Here is a 20949-nt window from a genome sequence, read left to right on the forward strand (position 1 = left end):
GCTCAGGTGAGGTGATCAGAAAGTTGTGTACTGGGGTCAGAACAGGGGAAGGTGGGTTTACATCCTGCTCACTATTAGATGCATGGGTGTACCTCCTATCTCATATTAATTCACATTTTGGCTATTTGGACCACAAAAGACCAGTGTTCCTGTGTTCGTGGTACTGGCCAGAGACACAGGTTCATCTTCCAAGTGACCAGGATCATACAGCTAAAGTTCTTGTTGGGACTGCAAAAACAGGAACTGTCCAACACTTTTTTTTACTGCCCATGCGCTATGGTGATAGGACTTCCTCAGAGCTTTGGGGATTTGCACACCATGTGCTGGGAACTGATTTGATTAAAGCCTAGGACCCAAAATAGCATCGTCGCAACGCAGTTTGGTAACATGCTGGTGTTATTGTCTACCAAGGTTAGGAGAGCCCCAGTAATACTAGAATGCTCTTCCCTAATTTCTAGTAAATCTGGTGTGTTAAGACTTTGTGAAACATGCATTTGGACATGTGAAGCTTCAAGGCAAAGTAATAAGCTTGAGGTTTCTGACTGACAAGACACATGTGAGTACATGCAAAATGTGCTCCTCCTGCTAAAAATAACATTTCTCCTGTCAACCACGATGCATCCACCCCCACAACACCACCCAGAAGAACACATTAACACCTTGGCTTTGCACGTAGCCCGATTCACAGCAGCCACAAGTGGTAGAGGGATCTGCACTCTGTGTGCATGCTGACAAATCATATGGCGTAGCGAAGAACAGAGGAGTGAAACTGGGCTAGCAGAAGTTGATGCCTTATCATCACAGTCCCTTTGAGCATGCTGTAGGCTGACACCTCCACCAACCGAGTCATCTCCCTGATGCCAGGATGAAGAGCACGAGCCCACTATCCTGATTTAGCCTCTGGTAAGCAAGGCTTGGCTTGCTACACTGGGAAGGATGGATAACGGCATTGATGCAAAAGGGTACAGGAACATCTTGGTTACATGGGCATGGGGACAAGCAAAGCATGTCCAGCCACTGCTGCTTACAGCTGTGCTATGATGACATGTAAAATATACTTTATAGACCAGCAATGTGAGATGTTTCTCCCATTACTGCTTCCCATTTGGTGCCTAATACCATCCAGAAAATTGTAAATAATATTTCAACCCAAGAAGTGTCGGGTTGCAAGTGTCGGGTTGCAGGTAGGTAATACCATTTAAAATAGACTACTGCAATAACTATGGTGGAGGTCTGTCACGCAGCCTGTATGTGCTTCTGTTGTCAGTGCAGTCAGTAAGGTAATGAAAGGTATGGACAGCACAGCTTTTAAAAGTGGTGAAAGCCTAGAAAATACCATCTTTTTCCCCCAGATATTTGAATATTTGTTCTACTGAAAAATTAAAGCTTTCTGAAAAATGTTGATGATAATGAAAATTTACCAGTCTTCTGAACTTCTTACCATAACTTTTAGGCAAATAATTTGAAAGTTCATTATTGACTGTTTTGCTTCAATATAAATTTAGATAAAAATCAAAGTAAATCTCTTAAAAGACGGGGGGGGGAAGAAGACCTGGAAATAAGCTGTAACTAAGATATTGGCAGGCAACAGGAGGTTGAATCATGGTCACAAAGGTCACTGTCAGTCCACTGTAGCCTTCCCCTAAGACAACACGAAGCTTTATTCAAAGAAGATTTTCGGAAAACCCAGGAGATTTAAATGCATAAGTTCCAATCTCTCCTTTAGCTGGCAAGCACATGAGCCTACGTTCTCACTCTTGAAATTAAGCTCTTTAACTCTTGTTTAAGTGGCTGGGCAGAGCCCTGGGTTCTCACAGTGCTTCCCTTGTGCGAACTTCTCCTGATGACTCTGGCGAAGCTGGGTAGGCTTTGGTGGTCACTGAAGCATCTAGCCATTTGCAGATGGTGCTTAGTACTTAACAGGATCAGCCCCTTAGCAACTTGTATGATGTCCATCACCTCAGATGCCTTACTGTTTTTTAAATTATGCAACGCCCACCATATGGAATTAGGCAAGTAAGCTGCTTTCACCTAACCTCAAATGTTTGTAGTGCTTATTATCACAGCTAGGTGTCTGTATAAAGGAGCTCCTTGTTAAGGGCACAAGGACGCAATATTCTTCGATAAAAAGACCAGGGAGTTGACAGAGATGTAAAGCTAAAGGATTGCAAGTTTGCTTTTCTTTGGCCAAGCTTCTGAGGTTTTGGGGTCATCTTTGGAGATGCTGGTGTTTAAACTTAGTTATTTAGCAGGTGGTCTGGCAGTAGCTGTACATGAGACAGCAGCTCGCCCATGGCAAGTTGTGTCCCCAGTGAGCTATAAGCATCTTAGTTTATTTTGTTTTCTTTCCAGGCCTGTCTTACTCCTGCTTTAGCAAACATAACACCAACATCAAGTCCCTTCTGGGGTGAAAATCCATGAGTTCGTCAGCCAAGATGAAGCTTCAGTTTTGGCCTGATTTGGTTTCTCCCTTGGAAAAGCTGAATGGTTGGATGCTCTTGGTGGTTCTGGTCATGTTTCTTTTGATTATTGACCTTGTGAAAAAGAGACGACCCAGGAATTTCCCTCCAGGGCCACAACTGTTTCCTCTCATGGGAACCTACGTGGACTTCAAGCAGCCTCTCCATCTTGCACTGCAGAAGGTAAGCGCTCCATAGACATTTCTCTTACTAACAATATCAGCACCAAACCTATGAAGCAAGGGTGGCCTCTGAAGAACTAGCTGTATTATAACCATGTATGAATAAGTGACCCTTCTTGGTTTATCTTTTTCTATCACCTTCTCTTCCATGGGAGTAGGAAGGTCCAGTGGGAAAGAAAACTGTAATGCAGAAAGATGTACATGTTCCTCCTCTTTCTTCCCACTTGACCATGACCATTTTCTTCTGGAGCCTGGGAAGGGTCTGTTGCAGCTGGGCCAGGCTAGGGGATAAATGACAAGTGCTGTGTGAGAAATGAACTGTTTGGACTGTGAGGATCAACTATGGAAATTGTCTTGCCGTTGTCTGTGCTCAGAGGGAAATGATTTGCCCCATTGCATCTGAAAGAAACATTTAAGATCCTGAGTTAACTGTCCCTGGGGCTTCTACTGTGTCACAGAAAGAGGCAGTGATTGCTCTGGAAAAGTTTCCAGAGCTTCGAATCCCACCAAAGCCAACGAAAGAGAGCTATTTTATGCATGCTGAGTACGCTGCTTTGAAAAAGTGGAAATATCCTTTCCGGTGACTATTTAACTCTTGCTTTTACTTGGCAGGCAGACCCCAGCCTACATACCCTGCCTTTTCACAGGCCACTATCACAGGTGTTCCCTAGGGGCAGGCGTCACCCTTGGAGGAGGCTGAGGCAGCCTGTTTGGGATATTTTGTCAAAACACATAGTTATTATTAATAAAATTAGTCGCATTCATTTACATGCATATCATAACTGAGACACCCATTTAAGCCCAGACTCATTTCACAAGTCACTACAGCAGTTCAGGGTGACTATGCACATCCTTTCATGTAGATTCATACTAAGAAAAGGATGGCCTGAGCTCCTTGTCAGAGCAGGGCTCAAGAGATGATATGACCAACCTTGGCTCTTCTGAATCAGGGAGTTGAATGCTGCAGAGGAGACACTAATGCTAACAAAGTTCATGCAAAGAAGATGTCTATAATTTGGCCATCAATGCATTCAGGCTTAAAATTAGAAGCAGGTTTCTAGCCATCAGCAGTTGGAACCACTTTCTAAATGAGATAGCTGGAGCAAGAAACTACAATACTTTAGACGTAAAGTTGATAAGAGATTATTTGTCGTGCTTTGCCCTTCAGCAGCAAGACCCTGGGTGTGATGACTCAGGTGGTGATTTCTGCTTTTGTACCTTCCTTGAAGAAAAGAGATGGAGCAGATGCCCATCAGTTACAAAGCAAGTAATGTCCTTGGGATAAGTTAAAATGGTGCAGCCTCCTGGTAAAACCCAGGTCATACCTGCTATCAAATATAAGTAAACTATCTCTCACACACAACAGCTCGCTAGCATTTTTTATGCCACTTCTAGCCTTCAAGAACATTCAGGTTAGATGGGACCTCCAGACTTGGATGTGGGTTTTTCTTAAGTCCCCTTGCTCCAAGCAGGACTAAATTAAAAGTTATATGTCATTTCTTGAGGTCCTGTCCAGGTGAGTTTTTAAAAAATCCATCTTCTTGCTCTCAGAGGGTGATGAACTCTCTTTCAGCTTATTGGTCAGTACGGGAACATCTTCAGTGTGCAGTTTGGAAGTCTGACTTTCGTGGTAGTCAATGGGTACCAAATGGTGAGAGAAGCTCTTGTCCACCAGGCTGAAATATTTGCTGATCGGCCAAATATACCACTTCTCCAAGAAATATTTAAAGGCTTTGGTAAGCACAACTACCAGGATCTTTGTACATTTGTTGCATCTGTTTGCAGTGATAACAATTACAGTGAAAGAATCAGGCTGAATTCAGTCCTCGCTAACTGCACTCAGAAAAATTTGCACAGAAGGAAGCAAGAACTGAATTTGGCCTAATAATCTCACAAGTGTATGTATTAATCTCTCTGCGATTTAGGGATAATGATGGGATCAAAGTCAGGTCTTGATGAAAGGGGAGAAACAAATGCAAGCTGCCCAATGATCGATACATTTGAAGAGTTTTCCCCTTGGTTTTAATTTCTCTTTTACTTTTTCTCCTTTGGTTGCATATTGCTCCAGAGACAGGGTATGGTGCTCCTGCCTGCAGCTCTGCCAACAGCGTGATAGTACTTATAGTATTTTGGCTTACACCTTTTTTTCCCACGCAAAGTGACAAAGTAGGAGATTAAAGCAAATCCATAAAGTTAAATCTTTAGCATAAGCCATTTACTGTTGAATTTTAATTCCCAGGCAAAGCTATAGTTTTTTTTCAGTGTCTATGGGGTTTGTTTGCTTTGATTTGGGGGTTTTGATCAAGACAAATGGCTGTTTCTGAATCCTATCACTCATATGTGACCCAGAGTGAGGTTTGTTCACTTCTTTTTTCCACCTACAGGTCTCATATCATCAAATGGGCACATATGGAGGCAACAGAGAAAGTTTGCTTCAGCAACTCTGAAAAGCATTGCTGTAAGTTTTGAGGAAAAAGTGCAAGAAGAGAGCCGGTACCTTGTGGAGACAATTGAGGAGGAGAAAGGTGAGCAGTTAAGGAACAGCATCAAGCCCAAAGCTTCCAGCTAAATGAACAACAAGAAGTAATGATGCAGTTCCTAACATGCAAAACATATTTCAATAGCTCAAATCTCTATCTCACACTTCCAGACTGAGCCTCTTAGCACTTCTTTTAGTCCTCAGGCCTACTATTTTAGTTCTTCCTTATTAATATCAAGCAAATATATACTAAGTGTTTATTAAAACTTGCATGTTTATATGGCTAAGAAAGTCCCGTGTACTGCAAAGGAATAAATGCAGCTCTCCTGCTATCAGGCACGTCGGCTCAGAGGCTTAGTTAACCTCTGCTTGTCCTTGGTTTTGCAAAGTATTTTAAAACTTGTTTAGTCAGGCTTTCCTTTTGTATCATGCACAGATGAAGCATGTGCCTTGCTCTTTTATGGTCTGGCTTTTAAGAACTGCCAGAGGGATATTAGTAAGAATAATTTGTATGTTGGTACATGGGTTATATTGCACTTCAGCTTTAAATAGAAGCAGATGGGGTTTAGCTAATTCTATGGAGCTATATATAGTAAACAAGAAAGATCTAAATAGGAATTGTGAAATTATATACTGATCTTGCTCCATTTTAATTGCTGTTGGACTGAATGGGCCAAATACTTCATGTTGCCAATTGATTATAGCCCTTTATAGTCCTAATCAATAAACTAATTAAGCTGCTGGTTTGGGCTTTTCTTCCCATTAGTAATGACAAATAGTGATCATGTCCATCACTCTAATATCTGAGCACCAGCCCAGTTTAATTACTTTCTTGAAGAGTGGAGAGATCAGCAGTCCTGTGGAGAGTGCCTTGCATTTCAAAGCAATGCTCCCCAGTATACTGACAGCAGCTAAGGGCTGGACTGGATTCATTACTGATCTTAGTCTCTCATATCACAGCAAGTATCTCTCCAGGCTGCCTAAATGTGCCCCAGGACATGGCAGTCTAGGCTTGATAGCTCTCCCAAGGGATGCAGATGTAACAAATGTCACAACACACTTTGCTCTTTTAGGAGCTGATGTGCATCACATCTATGGTCCATTTGAGTTATTGCCGGATTTTATAGGCAGACGCAAAGAATTGGAATCCTCGTCCTCTTCCATCTCTCCCATCTCATTTGATTTCTTTGTGGTGGAAATTAAAGGCCATGTGCAATGGCATATTTTTCAGTGTGGTTTGTCCTGAGCTCACTGTCCTGGGCTAAGCTTTGAGGAACCCTCTCTTGGTTTAAGAATAACACCAAAAATATGTTGAAGCAAGCAAACCCAACAGCCATAGCGCAGCACCCTAATGGTCATTTTCCCAGGAAAATGGTCCAAATCCTGCTTTGGCAGCTCTTTACGAACACCAGGGTGTGCCAGCAGCCTGTACCGGAGATAGCAGGGGATGCCCTCGGAGAAAGGATGTTATGGCACACAACGTCCAACCTCCAGCAGGATGCTGGAGTTATTGCCGGATATTGCAGGATGCTGGAGGTGATGGGGGTGGCAGGGAATCCAGTATGTGGAGAGAAGCCTTAGCATCACCGGGGTGAGAAGTTGATGAGGTCTCACCACAGCTTCACAATGGCTGATCTGGTAGAGAATGTGGGTTTGACTGAGACATTAAAGAAAAAAAAAACCAAAAACAAAAGAAAGTTGTCTTTCATTTTGTTTCCTCCAGGACAACCATTTGACCCTCATTACAAAATTAATTGTGCTGTTTCGAATATCATCTGTTCCATAACTTTTGGGAACCGCTTCGACTACCATGACAACAGTTTCCAGGAATTACTGCACTCGCTGGCTGAAACGCTGCTGCTCATCGGAAGTTTCTGGGGCCAGGTACAGCCAGTTGGATGCTTTTCTAGCTTCAGCTCTCGCTTGGAAAGTGGAATTTCTAAGCCACTGATGAAACCTGCTTTTCGCTGTTGAAAAAGAGTAATGTTATAAGGAAGATGACCACATGTACTGCTTTACATTAGACTGATTTTATTAAAAAAATCCATCAAGGAAGCAAGTTAAAATTATTGAGGCACATAGAGAAAAAACACTGCAAGATCATAAGATGACTCTCATGACTCTCATGACTTAACCAAAGAACAATGGAAAAAACTTAAAAAATCTATGCTTCTACAAAAAAAGACAATTCGTAGAAGTCTCAGTGAAAATTCCCTTCTTTTCCCCCACCCCTTTCCCAACCATTTTTTCAAATAACTTTGATTTATTACAAGAACTGCCTGAGAATCCAGGTTTACAACAAAAATAGGTGGCTCTGGGGGGACAGTTTCTCAATGGCCTGGCACCACAGGCCAGGTCTGATCACTGTTCCCTGCAAGGACCCCAGCACCAAGGTTCTCCTGTGCATCCACACCAATTTCTGACTCCGGTGCCCGTGTCACTTTTGCCCTTCATATCAGGTGGAAGCTTTGGCCAGACTTTACCAGTATTACCAGACTTTAGCAGCAGAAAACATCTAGCCAATTCTTACCTTGTTTGTACTTGTTTACATCAGTGTAACGAGACTGACCTTTTAAGCAAAACTGGTATTTTTCCCTGGTAGCAAGCAGAGCTAATAATTTGTACTATCATGTCAACTATGATACCTGCTCTTTTTTAACTCAAGAAATGCTCTTTTGCTGTGCTTCATTTCTCACCAGCTATATAATGCTTTTCCTTTGGTTATGAGATGGCTACCAGGACCCTTTAGGAAAATCTTCAGGCACTGGGAAAAACTTCAATGTTTTGTGAAAGGAGTGATCGCAAAGCACAAGGAGGAGTTGGACCAGTCCGAAGCAGGAGATTATATTGACTGTTACCTGAAGGAAATAGAAAAAGTAAGAGAGAAACACCTAAAGCCACATAAAGCTTAACCCATAACATGAGCAGACAAAACTCGAGGCTGTTTTTTCCAGAGGAGCTCATACCTCCCACATTGCCTGCTCCTCTCTACCTCTTCCACATTAAACTTTTTAGCAACAGCAGGAGCCTGATCACTTTGAAAACACACAGGTTTTTGGTTTTTTTTTTTCATTTGAAAGTATTTACACCTTGTCCTCTTCCATTTTTCCTTCTGTCATGCAGCGTAGGAGGACTCAAAGGGAACATGTGCATGTTTCTATGAGAGCTCACAGGCCTGTGGTTGCTATTGTGAAACTTCACATTTAAAAATGCCACCTATATTCAAAAGTCACTCTACAGCAGAAGGGATGTCTTTCAAAGCGTTCCACAGGGCTTGTAATTCAATGAAAGTAAGGGGTAGAAATTTCCAAGTCCAGCGGTGATGGATAATAAAACAGCAGCAGGACTTGACTTACGTATGGAAGGGTTTGAATTGGGTTCTTGAAAGCATTTTCTCCATTATAAGAGTTTTCACTCCCATGCTTTTCCCCAAGTTTAAGGGTGACACCACCTCATGTTTCCATGAGGAGAACCTGCTCTGCTCCACCCTGGACCTCTTCTTAACTGGGACTGAGACAACGGCAACTGCCATCCGTTGGGCTCTGCTTTACATGGCTGTGTACCCTCACATTCAAGGTAAGGCCTCTTATGGGTCCTTTGTTTAGCCCAAAACCAGATAAGTGAAAACCAGAAAATGGAGCTTTTTCCATCTTTACCACATGTTGGACATGCTTATGCCCCAGGCTTCTTATTGGGACCTTTTGAGCTCAGATCTCTTTTTTTTTTGCTTTTTGTAGAGAAGGTGCAGCTTGAAATCGACATGGTGATCGGCCAGTCCCGCCAGCCCACCATGGCTGACAAGGAGAACATGCCGTACACCAGTGCAGTGCTGAGCGAGGTCCTGCGGATGGGCAACATCGTGCCACTTGGGGTGCCTAGGATGTCCACCAGCAACACCACCCTGGCTGGCTTCCACCTGCCCAAAGTACTTGAAGATCACCACCTCTCCAACTGCCCCACCAGAGGGAGATCTTCATGGAGCAAGTCCTAAATCTCATCTGAAGGGCAGTCAGTCAGCAGGATCATATGAAGATATCACAGTTATATAGAAAATAAAAGCCCTCCTGATGGATGTTGTAGGGGTCTTATGGGTCTCACCTCCTTATGAGGAGAACTGTGAGATCCTACAGTATTGATTACAATTTTCAGTTTTATAAGGTTTATCCTTTAAATTTTACACAACATGCCCTCCAGGCATGGTGAGAATAGAGGGCCAAGAAACATATGAAAGCAAGAAGTTTGCATTTCTTAATTCTACAGAGTATAAAAAAATTAATCAATTAAAAATAGCACTTAATAAAAGTCAGGTAATAGGTACTGATGCACGCACACTGTTCTTGCATTATGAATAACAAATACAAGGTTTAGATATATCCAGTCTCGTCCATGTATATGGTTGGTTGCATCAAGGACAACTGAAAAAATCTGAGCATTCTGATCCACACTGATCAAAATATTTTTCTTTTTCTGATAGGGAGGATGTGGAGATAAACCAGATCAGATTTTATTCTTTTTTTTTTTTTTTTAAAGCACAGTGAAGTGGATCTATTGAGAATTATTTGGTTAAATTACTTCGAATTCCTGTAGGAACACAATCTTATCAATTTCAAGATGGTTTATATTAACATCACCAGTGACAGCAGCACGACCTACAGATCAGCACTAGAGTGACATATAGAGGAGCACAGAAGTGAACAATCCTGTAGGCTTTCACCCTCATTTAATTACAGAGCTTAGGAAAAAAAAATTTCCCTTAAAAAAAACCCAACCCAACAACACAGTTTACATTGTGTGTGGAACAGAGTTAATGATAAACTAGTCTGACAACACGACGGCTCTTCTCCATCATGTAATCACCCTTTTTCTCCACTTGCTGCAGGGCACCACCCTGATGACCAGCCTGACTTCAATAATGTTTGACAAAAACGTGTGGGAGACTCCAGATACCTTTAATCCTGAACATTTCCTGGAAAATGGCCAGTACAGGAGACGGGAGGCTTTTCTGCCCTTCTCTGCAGGTAGGATGATGGATGGGGGGATGGTTTTCCTTTTTGTGATGCACTTTTTTTCCCCCCAAGTCACTCCTTCCAGAGTAGGGGGTAATGCTCTTTGTCCAGCTTTCGTCCCCACACCAAAAATCCCAGTAACAGTTGATACTGACTGCTCAGAGCAGGAGAAAAATCAATTCATTACCACAAGATGAAAAAAAAAGGATTTTTCCTCTTGTGCAAGTTGTGTAAATGTTTTTTTTTTCCCCACCAATTTTCCTTCTTCATCTATCCAAACAACCACGACAATTCGCTAAGCAGTAAACTTCTAAGGAAGGTTTCTGCAAAATGTGTGGGTGAACATTGCCACCTAACCTTTCGAGGAAGAAAAGCTCCCACAGGCTGTGCAATGCAGCATCTGGGAGAGGAGCCCAAGAGGTGGTTCAAGCTAACCGGGGATTCAGTGGGGTTATTTTCGGTTCTTTTCCAGGCAAGAGGGCTTGTCCTGGGGAGCAGCTCGCCAGGACCGAGCTCTTCATCTTCTTCACAGCTCTCCTCCAGAAGTTCACCTTCCAGGCACCAGAAGCCACTGTGCTGAACTTTGCCTTCACGCTCAGCCTCACACGCTGCCCCAAACCCTTCCAGATCCGTGCGCTGTCTCGCGACTGAGGTCACTATGGGGCCAACCCATGGCTCCCTGCTTCAGCCATCCCCTCAAGCTGGAAAGTGTCCCTTCTTCCACCCACCCCATAGATTTTGGGCCAAAATGATGGGCCATTGACACCCAGCACCCACCAACATGCAGGTGGCAGTGAGAAGGGCAGGAGGGCCACACTCCACACCCTGCAATGAGAAAAAAACCCGGGGCTCTTCCCTTCACCTCCTGCCTCCTCCCCTCTTCTAAAGCTGCTTGACAAAATGCATGGATTTAAAAGCCATATTACTTAATTTCAGCCATTAGCACCTCTCAGGAAAGTGTCTGCCAGCTGCAAAACCGTGGGGACAGTTGAGTCCACAGTGGCTTTTCCATGGGGAATATCCACCACCCAGAAACCCAGCAACACCCACATCCCAGCACTGCAGTACCCTGAATGCCCATGGGCTGTATTTTCTGACGTCTCGCTAGTTAGCAGGGGCAGCTGACATTGGACATACAACCTCTGGGTTCACACATCAGTGCTAATTTGGACTTCCAGGTGGCCATGGCTGATCCTGAGGCTTGGGTGTGCTTGCTTTGATGTGCGTTCCCCACACCGCCGTGTTGCTGGTTTGCAATGGAAACAGAGCTCCTTGCAAAAGCACCATGCAGGTTTTTTAATCTCATACATATATGTAAGTTTTAATTAGGAGGCTACAGGGTGGTAGAAGCAGCTTCTATGATAGGCCAGCCTAAGTGGAATGGCACAAGGAGTCACGCCTCCAGGTAAAACATGGCTATAAAAATGCAGAATTGCAATTGTTAAAGCTGGAAATGTTTATCAAAAAAAGGTTTGTTGTAGTAAAATACACAGTGTGAAAGAAAAATTGGGAGAAAATAATTTAATGGGGTTGCTCAATAACAGTTTAGCCAGAGCCCAACAGAACGAGAAGCAGCAGAGAGTGTCAGACGGGTCATTCCCAAAGCAATATGCCGCTGTTCATCAGGAAGGCAGTGGCAGCATGGAGGCTTTGAGATGGGAAGCCATAAACTCAACCGCTCCCCTTCTGCTTCTGGCAAAGATTTGTGACCACGCATGACAGGCATGTCCATCGCAGGGGGCCGAGAAGGTGGGTCAGGGGCATGGCACCACCTGGATTAGAGACCGCTTCTGCTCATACGAGGGTCTCTTTGGAAAAGAGCTAAATATGCAGCTTGTAGAGAATTTTTCCATTTGTAGGACCAAGCATTAATGCTTAGAAATGCTGTTTCCTGTGTGCTTTTGTTTGGAAAACAGTCACAGCAAAGATTTTTTTTTTTTTTAATTCTCACCTTTCATAAGTGACTTTTCTATGTGCTCAAATGTAAGATGCTGAATAGTTAACAGTAAAACAGGATTAAATCGAGTTTCATTTCCCCCAGCTTTAGCCTTCATCTCTGTCAATAACCGCATTTGCTCTTTTACAAAGCAATCACCGTGCAGTGGCAGATTTATGCCACATGGGAGAGTCCTTTGCACATCACATGCCTACCATGCTGGGCACATAGGGATTTTGTCAATGAGCTGTCCTTCTAACTGATCATTTTAATCCTATTGCATTTTTAATTAATGTTTCTCAGTTACGGGTTCTTTTGAGGTTGCTCTATTTTTTTTTTTCTTTCTAAAAAAGAAAACATAAAAGAGCTGTTGACTTTTTTTCACCTATGAAGTTTTCAAAGCCATTCAGGACTAGTCACTGGTTTCTCTCCACTTTTCGTGTTTGCTCTGGTGTAGGTCTGACCTCTGCTATGTGGCTGCAGCTCATATTATTTGCACTGGCTTAGCAAACAAATGTTGATATCTTCCATTTCAAAACTTCCCTTTTGTTGTTAATGTAGTATTTGTTCCCTACTCATGCAAAGAATAAATGAAGAATAAATCTTCTTTTTTTTCTTTTTTTTTTTTTTTAAATCCATTGGCACACTCTCCCCCTCTCCATTTTTAGAAGTAATGATCTCATACCATAAAGGAAGGAGATATTAGTTTGGGTTTTTTTGTGAGGGGAATATCTCATGTGAGTGAAGGAGACCATGTGCATCACCACAGGCTCAAGCATGTTTAAAAGCCAGAGACAAAGACAGATTCTCACCCAAAATAGCGTTTTTCCCTTTAAGTCTCAGAATAAAGCAGTGGAACTTTTTCAAGTCTCTCCAGTGTGATGGCCATGCAGTGGCTTTGTTTGCACACGTATGGCACCGCCCCAGTGATGCTGTTGCGTCTCTTTGCCTTGTCTTCAGCACTGGAGAACCCCAACAGCCACAACTGGTGTCACCAAAAGAGAGCAAATGAACCCAAATCACCGCCTGGAGCGTGAGGTGGGAGCTGATGACTGTAGACTGGGGTGGCTGCTGCAAGCACCCCTGCTTCTTCCACAATAGAAACGCAATGTGCCGAAATGAACTCTCCTGGGTTGAAAACTGGTTGGATGGCCGGGCCCAGAGAGTTGTGGTGAATGGAGTTAACTCCAGCTGGAGGCCAGTCACAAGTGGAGTTCCTCAGGGCTCAGTACTGGGTCCAGCTCTGTTCAATGTCTTTATCAATGACCTGGATGAAGGCATTGAGTGCACCCTCAGCAAGTTTGCAGATGACACTAAGCTGGGAGGAAGTGTCGATCTGCTGGAGGGTAGGGAGGCTCTGCAAAGGGATCTGAACAGGCTGGACTGCTGGGCCGAGACCAATGGGATGAGGTTTAACAAGGCCAAATGCCGGGTCCTACACTTGGGGCACAACAACCCTATGCAGTGCTACAGACTGGGGGAAGAATGGCTGGAGAGCTGTACGGAAGAGGAGGACCTGGGGGTGCTGGTTGACAGCCGACTGAACATGAGCCAGCAGTGTGCCCAGGTGGCCAAGAAGGCCAACAGCATCTTGGCTTGTATCAGAAATGGGGTCACCAGCAGGTCCAGGGAGGTTATTCTCCCTCTGTACTCAGCACTGGTGAGACCACACCTCGAATACTGTGTTCAGTTCTGGACCCCTCACCACAAGAAGGATGTTGAGGCTCTGGAGCGTGTCCAGAGAAGAGCAACAAAGCTGGTGAAGGGGCTGGAGAACAAGTCTTATGAGGAGCGGCTGAGAGAGCTGGGGTTGTTTAGCCTGGAGAAGAGGAGGCTGAGGGGAGACCTTATTACTCTCTACAACTACCTGAAAGGAGGTTGTGGAGAGGAGGGAGCTGGCCTCTTCTCCCAAGTGACAGGGGACAGGACAAGAGGGAATGGCCTGAAGCTCCGCCAGGGGAGGTTCAGGTTGGATATCAGAAAAAAATTCTTCAAAGTAAGAGTCATTGGGTACTGGAACAGGCTGCCCAGGGAGGTGGTCGAGTCGCCTTCCCTGGAGGTGTTTAAGGAACGGGAGGATGAAGTGCTGAGAGACATGGTTTAGGGAGTGTTAGGAATGGTTGGACTCGATGATCCAGTGGGTCCTTTCCAACCTGGTGATTCTGTGATTCTGTGATTCTGTGAAATGTGGCACATGTGTATGATCAACCACCTGCCTCAGAGCCACTTTTAGATGGGAAAATCCATCACAGCCCGTTAGCAGCTGCCACCCACGGGCCACAGCCCGCAGAGCTGCCCCTCTATTCCTCTCGTGTGAGACCTCATCTGGAGCGGTGGGTCCAGTTCTGGAATCCTCAAAGTCAGAAGGACATGGAACTGTTGGAACGGGTCTTGAGAAGGGCTACAAAGATGATGCGAGGGCTCCGGGCACGTGGGAAGGGAGGGCGGGAGGGCGCGGGGCAGGTTGCTCTACTCGCACCTTTCCAGCAGAGCCCAGAAAATGGCGAGCAGGCGCGGCGGGGGGGCGGGCGGCTCTCCCAGCCCGCCTCACCCCGATGCTCCGGATCATCAACCCGTGACTCAGATGGTCGAGGGAAGGTTTACGCAACCTTATCTGGGATGTCCCTCTGACCCGGGGCTGGGTCTGGGGCGCTTCGTACCAGCAGAGGAGCTGCTGCAAACGAGAAAGCAGGAGGCCCGCGGAGCGTCTGGAGCCCCCGCGGCAGGAGGTGACCCAGGGCCGGCCCAGGGCGGGACGCGGGCTGAAGGGGGGGGGGGGGGGTTGTGTCCCGGCCCCGCAAAGCTGGTGTGTGGCCTTTGGCGGGGGAGGGGGGTGTGGTTTGTGGTTTGGGTTTTATCTTAATGAACGCAGAGTTTAATCAGGAAGGGATTTAATTGAACAGTCCTTGCTGAAACCTGGGAAAGCAGGAGTCCAAACGTAGCCTCCAGGCCAGGTTAGCAGAAGCCGCTCTGTGCTGTCTTGTGTTTGTGCCCACAGCTGCTCCAGCACATCGCCCGTCTTCCCCTCGTCCGTGGGGTTCCGCGGCTCTTGTGAGCTCCACCTGCCCTGACTTGCTGCAGGACACGTCCTGCAGAGCCCCACCGTCCACCTATGCTGCGCTTCCTTTGGGAGGGCATCTCCTTCCAGGTGCTCCTCGTCTTCCTCATCGTCTTCCTGCTCGTTGCCGACTACATGAAGCGCAGAAAGCCGAAGAACTACCCTCCCGGCCCCTTCGCCCTCCCCTTCGTGGGGCACCTCCACTTAATGAACTTCAAGAATCCCCTAAAAGCAGTGGACAAGGTAATGGGGTGGTAGGCGCTGCGGGGAACCGGACCGAGGGTTGACCCACACCCCATGGCCCAAGAAGACTGAGGCAGGAGGTTTGCCCTTGGTTGGCATCAGCATGGATGAAGTTAGCCTGGGGATGAGGAGGGAGACAAGTCTGAAGCGGTCCTCTGGGCAAAGGGCATAGTGTGACACCACAGGTGCATTCATGGCAGTTGGAGCACCATAGACTGCAGTGCCATGGAAGGGCGTTTGGGAAGGTAGTTAAAAGCTGGAAAAACATAGGACTGAAAAATCAAACCTGGAGAGTTTTGTTTTGTTTTGTTTAATTACTGTTCAGTAATTTGGAAAAAGATGAATGAAAAAAGGCCATATGCAGTCACTCTCAGCTTCCCTTATTTTTGCCCATTGTCCCCTGCCAGGGCTGGCCCCGTCCTAACAGACACATTCATTGCAAATTAAACCACTTTTATTTATTCCCTCTCACTTTCCCAGATAACTGAAAAATATGGTGATATCACCAGCACGCAGGTGGGCGGCTTGTCATTTGTGTTCGTTAGTGGGATGCGGATGATAAAAGAAGTTCTTGTAAACCACGGGGAAGACTTCATCGACCGCCCTGACATTCCTATTAACAGGGAGATCTTCAATGACATGGGTGAGTTATCCCTCAGGACATGTGTCTCAGCAGTAAGATCAAAGCGTTGACCCTGCAGAGGTCTGAGACAGCTGGAAATAAGGCAGAGCCCTAGAGCTTTTATCCCTCACTGGAGGGATCCACTTCGGCTCGTGGTGGTGTGTTTCTGCCAGGACTGATCTCCTCCAATGGGTACCTGTGGAAGCAGCAGCGAAGGTTCACCTTGACCACTCTTAGAAACTTTGGCCTGGGGAAGAGGAGCCTGGAGGAGCGCATCCAGGAGGAGTGCGGATACCTTGTGGATGTGTTTATGGATGAGCAGGGTGAGTGCCATGGCTCTTGTAAGCTGTGCTGAAGGCAGGAACCAGTATGGCTGTATGTGAATTGTTTCACCCATGACTCACTGTGTGCTGAAAAATACCTCGCCTTGCAAACAATTCTAGTGCCCTGCCAGCATCCCACCTCCTTTTTATGGGTGTTTTGTGCTCAGATTGAGTAGTGAATGCAGCTAAGTAATACCCAAAGCATTGTTCATAGCCTACCTTTGGCTTACTGCTCTCTTCTAGATCTCTGCATTTAAACACCAATGTTTCCAATGAACTCAAATGACATCCACTTTTCTGCGTACCTTACTTTCCAAAACAAACATCTCCATAATCTGATTGAACTAGGACTTAGGGTGGGATGTTTGCTCCATGCTGGAGTTACCCAGCAAAGCTCGGCCAGCTCGTGGGGATGGTGAAACATCCTGAGAGAGTAGTGATGTGGGACGATGCCCATCAGAGGCCACTAATTTCACTTGTATTGTTTGGATATTTTATATCTAATAGCTGTGTTTACTTCTCCTTTTCTGTGAAGACTGGAAGAGACTTGATTATTCCCTTTTCCTTCTCCAGGGAATCCTTTCAATCCTCTCTTTAAAATCAATAATGCCGTATCAAACATCATCTGCTCAATTCTGTTTGGCAATCGATTTGACTACCATGATGAGAACTTCCAAAAATTGCTGCAGCTAATCGATGAGACGATGAGCCTCCAGGCGAATGTCATGAGCCAGGTACAGGCCTCCTGCCACTAGCTTGAATGGTATGCAGTTTTGCAATGCCATAGTGGCTTCTCTGGAGTCAAACTCGTAGTAGTGTTTTCATCACCAAACTTCAGTGTTGTTCCCTATTCCTTTGCACAGGGCAGGTTTGCCTGTAATTCCTTTCTGCCTTATTTTCAAGCTTTGCAATGCTCATGTCGCTCTCTCTTACCCACCACCTTTCCTGCCCACTGACTGCCAGCCTGCTATGACACTGGGGAACACACGAGTCACTCCATAGCAGGAACACCAATCCCTTGTAAGCTCTTCTGGAGCTAACATATTTCTGCCAACTCCAGTAATTTAGTAAGCATGGCATTGCAGGCTCTTCGAGTTTGATAACAGAAGGGATTTTTCAATCCTTTTTTCAATTTGCCTTTCTTCTTTTCTCTCCAAAGCTGTACAACTCCTTCCCCTCTATAATGAAGTACCTACCTGGATCCCACCAAACCGTTTTTAAGAATTGGAAGTTGTTGAAAAGTTTTGTAAAAGAGAAGGTTGACAAACACAAGGAGGACTGGAATCCTTCAGAGAGCCGGGACTTCATCGACAGCTACCTGCAGGAGATAGCCAAGGTCAGCAACACAAAGCAAACCCTTTTGCAGCAGAGCTTAGAAATAAGGAGGGGTGAGAAATGAGGCCAGGTTCTCCATCTGAGCTGCCTGTGTGGACATTTATGAGCTTTGGGTGAACATCAGGTTCAGGGTATCTATCAGCAGGATGGAGGTGCAGGGGCCAGCAAGCTTCTTCCAAAATTGTTGGGGTTGATTTGGACTAAGCCTGGTGTCAGGGAAGACCTCGCTCTTGATGCAGCCCTAACGGACCTTTTTCGTGAAGGACAATGGTGGCAGCATCTTCCAGGAGGAAAACCTCTTGGCCTGTGCACTCGACCTGCTGATAGCTGGCACTGAGACCACGTCCACAACCATCCGCTGGGCAATACTGTATATGGCTAAATATCCGGAAATTCAAGGTATGTTTAGCAAAAGGTCAGTGCTTTTCCTTGTTCTTAGCATTCACACCTTGGTGAAACACTTTTCTTTTTGAGGGAAAAAAAAATGGGAATCTCCCTGCACTGACACAAAAGAGGTGCAAACAGTGGCAGGTGTCCTGTGTTGGTCCTTGGGGAACCCTCACAGCAACCACCTCACGTTGTCCCAAGAGTTTTTTTCTTGAACCTTGGCTGATCCCAGCTCTTTCCCATCAGCCCGTGTGCAAGCTGAGATTGATACGGTCATTGGACAGGCACGGCAGCCAGCCCTGGAGGACAGGGACAAAATGCCCTACACCAATGCTGTCATCCATGAAGTGCAGAGGAAGGGCAACATCATCCCATTCAACGTGCCAAGAATGGCGGTGAAGGACACTGACTTGTGTGGCTTCCACATACCAAAGGTAACCCCACTCCTGAGCACCAAGACCCTCAGTTCCTCAGGCAGGTTTCACCGGGCCAGGTCCTTCCTGTGCAGAAAGGGGAGCAGAGCCGCAGCATCTGCCCCATTGAGAGTTCACGCCTATTGAACATGTTTTTTTAGCAGCTCGTTCTCCAACATGTTGAATGGCCCAAGACACTGCCCGCACACACCATCAAGGCACAGATCCTATCTCACACAGCTCTTACATGAACTTTGGCCCAAGATTACAGCACAGAAGAATGGTGCTGATGAGGGAAAAACACAGATTTATAATCATTGCACCTCTAAACAGACAAGAAGTAGGAAAAACTGGATGTGTGGGGTGTGTTGGACAAATAACTGCAGCAAAGTTTGACTATGGATGTTGTTCATGGTGGGGAGACTGGAAGATAAAAATTCCTCTCATCCTGTCAGTGACAGAAAGTGCAATTTATTTTTATTTTTCTGCTCTCAGGGTACAGTTGTGCTCACAAACCTGACCTCACTGATGTTTGACAAGAACGAGTGGGAAACCCCTGAGACTTTTAACCCTGGACATTTCCTGAAGGATGGTCAGTTCCGTAAAAGCGAGTATTTTCTGCCATTTTCTATAGGTAAGATTTGCTGGATTTTGGTTCTTCCATGCTGAGGCAGTGGGATGGGGCTTTCAGCTGCACAGTGGAGACACAGAGGAAAATAGTGATGGAAGGGGCAGGTGTTGGCTGTATCCTGGCAGGTGCCACTCAAGCAGTGCTCACTGCAAAGCACTGCAATGCACTCCAGCCCCTTTCTTGTCTCTCTTCATGTGTACAGAAAGGAGATGAGGATGAATAAAAGACCATAAAAATGCCAGAGAACAGAGAAACACCTTCACCAAGGCAATAACATCGCTCTGTGCTCTTGCTTCCATGTGGCTGAATTCATTAGGGACTTTGCTGTTACCAACCACAGGGTGCCTCAGCCAAGAGCTTCCTTGGAGAGATTGCTTTTAGCACCCCTGTTCCCATCCCAGCATCACACACCACCTCTAGTAGCTCTCATCAGTGTAGCTCAAACAAACCCTCTTTCCCAGCACGGACATGTCCAGACTGTAAATGTCATCACAGCTTGTCCAAGGCGCGGGGAGGATGCAATGCCTGTGCATCTGGTTACGCACACATGCCCTCACAAAGTCATGTGGCTTGGGGGGCAGCCCACTGGGGAACTCAATTTGGGCTGCAAAACTCATCTGGAAAGGAGGTAATGCAACTGGGCCATTGTCCTGAGGGAAGGCAGAGTGTTTTTTGGCAGCGAAAGCAGGTGGGCAGCCAGCACAGTCTGAGAGTGCTGTGGGTGTCTGTCTCCATAGGGAAGCGTGCTTGCTTGGGTGAGGTGCTGGCCCGCACCGAGCTCTTCCTCTTCTTCACGGCTCTGCTCCAGAAATTCACCTTCCAGGCACCCCCGAACACCACACTCAGCCTCGAGTACCAGCTGGGTATCACGGCAGGCCCACGGCCCTACAAGATCTGCGCCGTGCCTCGGTAAGGAAGCCGTGGTCTTCATCCTCGCAAAGGAAATCCCTTTGGCAGGGTTGCTGCAAACAAGCCCTTGGGGGCTCCTTTAGGCAGCGGTAACGACCATTCAGCTGCAGGGAGAGGCTGGGTGGTTTGTTTGTTTCTTTTAAAGCAATTACAAAATCATTTCTTTTACAAGCAGACCTTGCACTCTGTATCACATGAGAAAGGTGATCAGTCAGGCATCTGCCAGGGCACTTTTAGGCTTGCAATACAGCACTATAAATGGGCTTGGGGTTTTCTTAATTTTATGATGGATGATTCACAGTGGCAAGGGAATGAGCAACACTTAGAGTTGAGTTAGAGATTGCAGCGATCAGTGGCTGTGTACTGTGGAAGAGCAGCCCTTGTTTTATAACTTTAATACAGGTAGTAATTGCCAGCATTTTTTAATTTTATTATCCTTGAAAAATAATCCATTAATAAAGACTAACTCTATAACATCTCTTTCCTGTGCATCAATAAATTCTTAGTGAAGGATTTTTGTCATGAAGGAAAAATGAAGACAAACATAGGCAATTGCCAGGGCTGGCTGTAGCCTCACGTTTCGGGGGCGGGGGGGGGCAGGGAGCTGCAACATTGCTCTCCAGTAGCAGAGAGGCTGGCACTGCAACAGCAAAGGCAATTCCTGCAGAACTGATGAAAATAAATTACTCTGACAGTACAAGTAAACTAGCAGAGAAACCATTGAAGCCTGGTGCCTGGGCCCTGCTGTCCCACAGCAGTTAGGTGTGCCGCCCCCATGGAATACTGAGGGCGCTCTCCACTCTGACATCTCTCTATTAAGCATCTGTATTTGTAATTATGGAGTTGTGGGTCCTGCCTCCTAAAATAATCTAAATGTTCCCCCATTTACCTGCGCAGCATCAGTGAGCGGCTGGTGTGCCAGGAGGGCAGCGGGCAGACCAGTCCTGTGAGCTCCAGCAACACATG

At 45.9% G+C, this 20949-nt stretch overlaps 2 protein-coding genes across 3 annotated transcripts; both read left to right on the top strand.

Annotated features, from left to right (window-relative positions):
• Positions 1-780: 780 nt before the first annotated feature.
• Positions 781-12656, top strand: LOC104066584 (cytochrome P450 2J2). Of its 2 annotated transcripts, none has more exons than XM_009569206.2 (10): positions 781-903; positions 2353-2642; positions 4215-4377; positions 5026-5166; positions 6844-7004; positions 7820-7996; positions 8555-8696; positions 8858-9045; positions 10000-10138; positions 10599-12656. In XM_009569206.2, the coding sequence occupies exons 2-10, from the start codon at positions 2418-2420 to the stop codon at positions 10775-10777; spliced, it is 1515 nt and encodes a 504-aa protein (XP_009567501.2). In that variant the 5' UTR covers positions 781-903; positions 2353-2417; the 3' UTR covers positions 10778-12656. The 2 variants fall into 2 exon arrangements, with proteins under 2 accessions (XP_009567501.2, XP_053929228.1); XM_054073253.1 differs by lacking the exon at positions 781-903 and adding an exon at positions 1167-1184.
• Positions 12657-14637: 1981 nt separating this feature from the next.
• On the top strand, positions 14638-20478 carry LOC104066545 (cytochrome P450 2J2). The gene is made up of 10 exons (XM_054073254.1): positions 14638-14791; positions 15061-15363; positions 15844-16006; positions 16159-16308; positions 16882-17042; positions 17468-17644; positions 17907-18042; positions 18277-18464; positions 18939-19077; positions 19812-20478. The coding sequence occupies exons 2-10, from the start codon at positions 15175-15177 to the stop codon at positions 19985-19987; spliced, it is 1479 nt and encodes a 492-aa protein (XP_053929229.1). The 5' UTR covers positions 14638-14791; positions 15061-15174; the 3' UTR covers positions 19988-20478.
• The last annotated feature ends 471 nt before the right edge of the window (positions 20479-20949 follow it).

This window comes from Cuculus canorus, chromosome 8 (assembly GCF_017976375.1).
Source record: "Cuculus canorus isolate bCucCan1 chromosome 8, bCucCan1.pri, whole genome shotgun sequence".
In the NCBI taxonomy this organism is placed as follows: domain Eukaryota; kingdom Metazoa; phylum Chordata; class Aves; order Cuculiformes; family Cuculidae; genus Cuculus; species Cuculus canorus.

What these genes read in the sequence shown, in the direction of transcription:
- LOC104066584 (XM_009569206.2), top strand. Translation starts at nt 2,418, where the DNA reads ATGAGTTCGTCAGCCAAGATGAAGCTTCAGTTTTGGCCTGATTTGGTT. An exon ending in ACCTGAAGGAAATAGAAAAA is followed by an intron (nt 7,997 to 8,554) that starts GTAAGAGAGAAA and finishes CTTTTCCCCAAG; the next exon opens with TTTAAGGGTGACACCACCTC. An exon ending in TTTTCTGCCCTTCTCTGCAG is followed by an intron (nt 10,139 to 10,598) that starts GTAGGATGATGG and finishes GTTCTTTTCCAG; the next exon opens with GCAAGAGGGCTTGTCCTGGG.
- LOC104066545 (XM_054073254.1), top strand. Translation starts at nt 15,175, where the DNA reads ATGCTGCGCTTCCTTTGGGAGGGCATCTCCTTCCAGGTGCTCCTCGTC. An exon ending in CCCTAAAAGCAGTGGACAAG is followed by an intron (nt 15,364 to 15,843) that starts GTAATGGGGTGG and finishes TCACTTTCCCAG; the next exon opens with ATAACTGAAAAATATGGTGA. An exon ending in TAAATATCCGGAAATTCAAG is followed by an intron (nt 18,043 to 18,276) that starts GTATGTTTAGCA and finishes CTTTCCCATCAG; the next exon opens with CCCGTGTGCAAGCTGAGATT.